Source organism: Pinus tabuliformis, chromosome 9 (assembly GCF_031772625.1).
Source record: "Pinus tabuliformis cultivar Carrire ecotype Pingquan chromosome 9, CPIR1, whole genome shotgun sequence".
Classification (NCBI taxonomy): domain Eukaryota; kingdom Viridiplantae; phylum Streptophyta; class Pinopsida; order Pinales; family Pinaceae; genus Pinus; species Pinus tabuliformis.
Window position 1 is genome coordinate 74,323,499 of NC_142307.1, and position 5,103 is coordinate 74,328,601.

The following is a 5,103-nucleotide window of genomic DNA, read 5'->3' on the forward strand; positions in this document are numbered from 1 at the left end:
CTTCTTCAAGGTTCTCAAAAGGAGATTTTTTGAAAGTAATATCCTTGAGAAAGATAAGGTTAGTCTCAACTTCACTTTCCATGGACTTATCCTTCCCAACATATGTGTTCTCAAAATCATTATTTTCATCATATGGAACCAAGGAGCACTCATCTTCCCATTCATCACTTAGATTCTCAAGGTCTTGATGATGCTCGATGAAGCCTTCCTCTTAAATGCTTAATGTGGGGCAAACTTGAAAATGCTTAAGAAATCCATCAATGAACTTCTCAATAGATGAGATGCTCCTAGGTTCATGATTTTTCAACCATGAGTTATAACCATAAAGAGAAATAAAGAATAACAACAGAAGGACATCATCGTGGACCGCTTTCTCCTTTGAAGTATGTGCATTAAATATTTCCACATGGTCAATTGCTAAGCTTGGTGTTGGGCAATTTATTGGGCTTAAATTGCTGCATTAAATTATCAACCAGGGAAACTCGTAAGCTTGTGATGATGCCAGCAAAATATATGCAGGAGTAGGCAACTAACTCTATGTCTAGCTAAATTATTTAAGATTCAATACAATATGCAAGGGAAGAGGCTCCTAACTAAGGAGGTCCTGGTTGTCCTTCCCTACAGTATCATAGAGAAATCATTCATAAAACCAGAAACTTGAAATGAAGACAAGAGAATGAACTTAATTATTGTTCAGATTCAAGTAGAGAGAGAGACTAACTTAGTCTCTTGATTGTCCTCTCATGTACTAATCCAAACTAAACTAAGAGTCATTCATAAGCATAAGAAATGAAATGACTTGAAACATAAAAGCACAAAAGAATGAATTTCAATTACCATATAAATCAATGGAGAGAGAGCCTAACTTAGACTCTTGGTTATCTCCTCATATGATACTTGAAACATAAAAGCAAAAGAATGAATTTCAATTATCATGCAAATCAAATAGAGAGAGAGCCTAACTTAGACCCTTGGTTGTTCTCTCATGTGCTAATAAGATTCTAATTTAAAACTCATTCATCAATCACAAACAAATCCTCAAACATCAAACTTCTAAGCAATTAAATGAAATAAGATCTAATATGAAATAAAATGTTTCTCTCATCCTTTTAGAGTGAGCTCAATTCTCTTAAGAACAAGACAAATTATTCCATATACTACATTAAGGAAAATTAAATCTAAAACTACATAATGGAAATATATGTAAAACTTATATCTAAAACTACATAGTGGAAATATATGAAAAATGAAGCTTTATTCTATTCCATCATAAGTTGGATACAATGCTCTAAGAGTCCTCCCCTTGGAATGGAGGAGGTACTCCTATTTATACAATGAGATGAGATAACAAACTCATAATGATGATCCACTAATCTCTCTTTTAGTTCCATACATTTCTCAACCATCTAGACACATAACCCTATCCTCCATGATTTCCTCTATGAGGTCCATGATTTTCTCCATGATCTTTTCCATGAGGCTTATCTTATCAAATTCGAATTTGATCATTCAAGGCCACATAAAGATGCCCTGGAAGCTTCCTTTGTACCTACACATGTCAACAAACTCATTCTAATTGTTAGGTATAAGTATAAGCATATTATTTTCTAAAGTTTAGCCATAAATTCACTTTAAAATGTTAAGAATTAATAAACTTTGGAAAAGCATAGTTATAACCCAACAATGAGGTAAATGGAATGATGTGGAGGTGGAATGGAGGTGACATGAAGGTAAAATGTGAAGATATTGGTGAATAATGGAGTGAAAATAGGGACCATTGTGAGGCCCAACACTTGGGACACCATCAAACACGGGTAACCCACGTACCATCCTTCCTGCGACATGATTTGGGTGCCCAGGGATGCTAGCAATGTCGAAAGTGGGAAAATCATCAAAGAAAGACAGCCTACTTTAGGTATGGCGAGCCCTGTTATTGCACCAAGAGTGTTGCAACTCCAAAGGGCTCCTCAACTCTATTTATCAACCTGAGTTTCATACACACTTCGTGGTGACAGTGTTATATGCACAATAGATGGGATTCCACTCATGTCACCCTCAACTAGGACATTTGATCAATAGTGCTCCAAGACCATTCCTCCTACTGAATTAGAATGAAAACTAGCTAATGAAGGTGAAATTTAGAAGCTACCTCTAACTATGAAAAGGGAAATGTTATTAACTTCAACTTGCAAATTCTATTGAATCAATTCATGAAAAGACAAGAGCTACACTACTTGTAGAAAGGAAACTACATTATCTTGCAATCAACCATCTAGGTATCAAATCTACTTGCAGACAAGAAGCTAACCTACCAACTCATAACTCAAGATTTTATGTATCATCTATCTAGCTCACACTTTCATATCAATCAATGTTCTATTTGTGCCAAATATGTGATAAGGGAACTAACGCTATTCTATTTTGCAGTGAAGGAAAAGGAGGGTTTGGAGTGGCCTAGGAGCTGCCCTTGATCATGGAGTCATAGCTGGGGGTCAACATCCTTCTAAACTAAGTCCAAATTGTAGCAAAGGTCAAAACTGGTGAAGAAACAAGCTGCTACAGGTATGCTACAGGTGCCCTGTTTTGCTATAGGAAGGACTATAATGCTATAGGAAGGATGCTAATAAGGTTTAGGAGGTGGAAATGATGGGTTCAAAGCCTTTTGAAGGCCTGTTTTGCACTAGGAGAGATGCTCACGGTGGTTTAGGAAAATGATATCATGAACAAAAATTTTAGGACATAATTTGGGATTCATAAGAGAAGGTGAGGAAGTCCAAGATGGAGGTGGTTAAGGTGTCGTTGCCTACAAATCCAAACAACCCTGCAATCTCCACATGCATATACCCATTTATCATTAACAAAATGAAACAACTAATAGTGGAAAATATGAGTTGAATTTAAATTCTATTTGATCTATGCCAAAACTCTAATCTAATCAATAAATCAACTCCTAAGCTATAGCAAGCACATGAAAACAAGGTAACTAACATCAATATTCTTCCAAGAAATCATAAACATAATATTTTTGGACTGTGGTTGTAAATCCTTCTATTCATGCTCCCATGAGAGAGATGAGGTAGAGGTTACAATCACAATTTTTTAATGGATTATTCTCTAATGAAATGCAAGAAACTAATAAGCACTATGAACTAGAAAGAGATACAAATACACAAGAGGGACCTAAGCCACTGGGGTTGGGCCCAAACCCAAGAGCCTGAGCCCTATGGAACTAATTCATTGATGAATGAATAAGCAACTTATCATTATCATTGCATCAACGTCTAATAGATCACATAACCGTAACAAATAACATTGCCAAGTACTTTGAGCTCAATAACTATATCCCTTGATTTGTAAATAACACACAGTCAAACAATGCTAAGTTGACATACCAAAAGTGAATAAAAATTTCCAAAAAATAAGTAATAGAAAGCTAGTAAAAATTCTGACAAGTTTTCTTTTTATTGTAAAATGAAATTCTAAACAGAAAAATTGCTTTGGCTTGCCGAAAATTGAAGAACTTCTAAAAATGATATTTTTTTTCAAAAAAGGGAAAAAAGTGTAACCCAAGTTCACATTTTCACCTATCTATTACATAAATAAATTTCTAAATTAAAAAAGATATTATATCTAAGATTTGAAAACGAAAAGTTTTGGAGAGGAAAGTGAATGGTAAATTTTTTTAGATGAATTTTACTTGTAAGATTGTCATTCTATTCAGAGTTAATAAAAGTTATTTAAAATTTAAAATAAATAAAGAAAAAAAACTAACAAACACACTAGTCTTTAAGATTTCTATTATCGAATTTTTTTCAAATTGAATTTTTTTTATTCAAATTTTTATCGCCGAATTCGAATTCAAACTTGATAACTATGCTCCAAACTACATTTCTTATCTCCTCTATCAATGTGAAATTTGTTAGACCAAACACTACAAAGTCCTACGATATTTCCGGTGAAAAGCTCGTCGGTCCTTTCATCATATCCAAATGCATGGACTCCATATTTCAATACCGCCTTTCTGAACTCTGAACAATTTGGAATATCCAACGTCATCTTTGCCAAGCATTCTCCTGTAACAATGCTGCTAACATTCACAGTGTACAACCATTCACCTCGTATGAAGCAGTTACAAAGAGAAATGATAATATCCTGTGACCTGGAAATGTAAGAATTCACGAAAAGGTTCGGTGGCCTGAACATTGGGCCCTCTACAAGTGTGTGATCTTCAAGTGTCACCAAAATCTGACCTTGTAGATTGCAAATGTGAATTGTTGTGGATTCGGTGCAGCAGATGAATTGGGATCTTTTATGTAAATAGTAGGGTTCACAGATTGCACGAATATTTGTATTTGTTACCTTTGGGTTTTCGCAACTTATGTCCACCACTTCCATCTCCAATTCATAGCGCTGCACAACTAATGTATCACTGCCACATATAGCAACGAATTCTATCAAGCTTGTACCTTCCTGAGGTAGAAGGATATTCTTGCGCAGTTTCCCATTGAGTTTGGAATAGATTCGTAATGAAATTCCTTGGCTTCCACATTCAAAGACTTTTCTCCCCTCATACATTACCACGTCCATATTTCCTGGACTTAGACTTTTAACATATGAACCAACAACTGTGCCACCCAGATCTGGTATTGTAAACAAGAACGTGTACTTTTTTAATTCATAGAAATTGAATACTCTATCCTTGGGATTATGAATCATGCCTCTACAAAGTGGAATATCAAAATCCCAGTGTAGTTGCTGGACAATCCTGGAAAAATTTGTGTGGGGTTAGGAGTTTGTCCTGCTTCCATGGATGCAATTTCAAAGCTTATTATCTATACTTTCTCAAACACCCAACTTCCTAGCTTGTGCAACTCGGTTCCCACTCAGAATGAATTATTATGAATATTGTAACAAGCAGATCTTATTTTCCTCAGCAATGTGCATTCGATGAGCCTTCCTTTTTCGTCCTTGATAGTTGAGATTTGATCTCCATGTCGTCTAAAGAACACAATAGAGCTCATGGAATGGACAACAAATATTATATCATCCCAAACAACCATAAAGAGAATATTGACAATGTCAACAAGCTCAAGTTGTGTACGT

General features: G+C 35.2%; 1 protein-coding gene across 1 annotated transcript; it reads right to left on the minus strand.

Moving 5' to 3' along the window:
• Positions 1 to 3,858: 3,858 nt before the first annotated feature.
• On the minus strand, positions 3,859 to 4,716 carry LOC149147176 (uncharacterized). The gene has a single exon (XM_089441735.1). The coding sequence runs from the start codon at positions 4,714 to 4,716 to the stop codon at positions 3,859 to 3,861; it is 858 nt and encodes a 285-aa protein (XP_089297861.1).
• Between the last annotated feature and the right edge of the window lie 387 nt (positions 4,717 to 5,103).

What these genes read in the sequence shown, in the direction of transcription:
- LOC149147176 (XM_089441735.1), bottom strand. Translation starts at nt 4,716, where the DNA reads ATGATTCATAATCCCAAGGATAGAGTATTCAATTTCTATGAATTAAAA.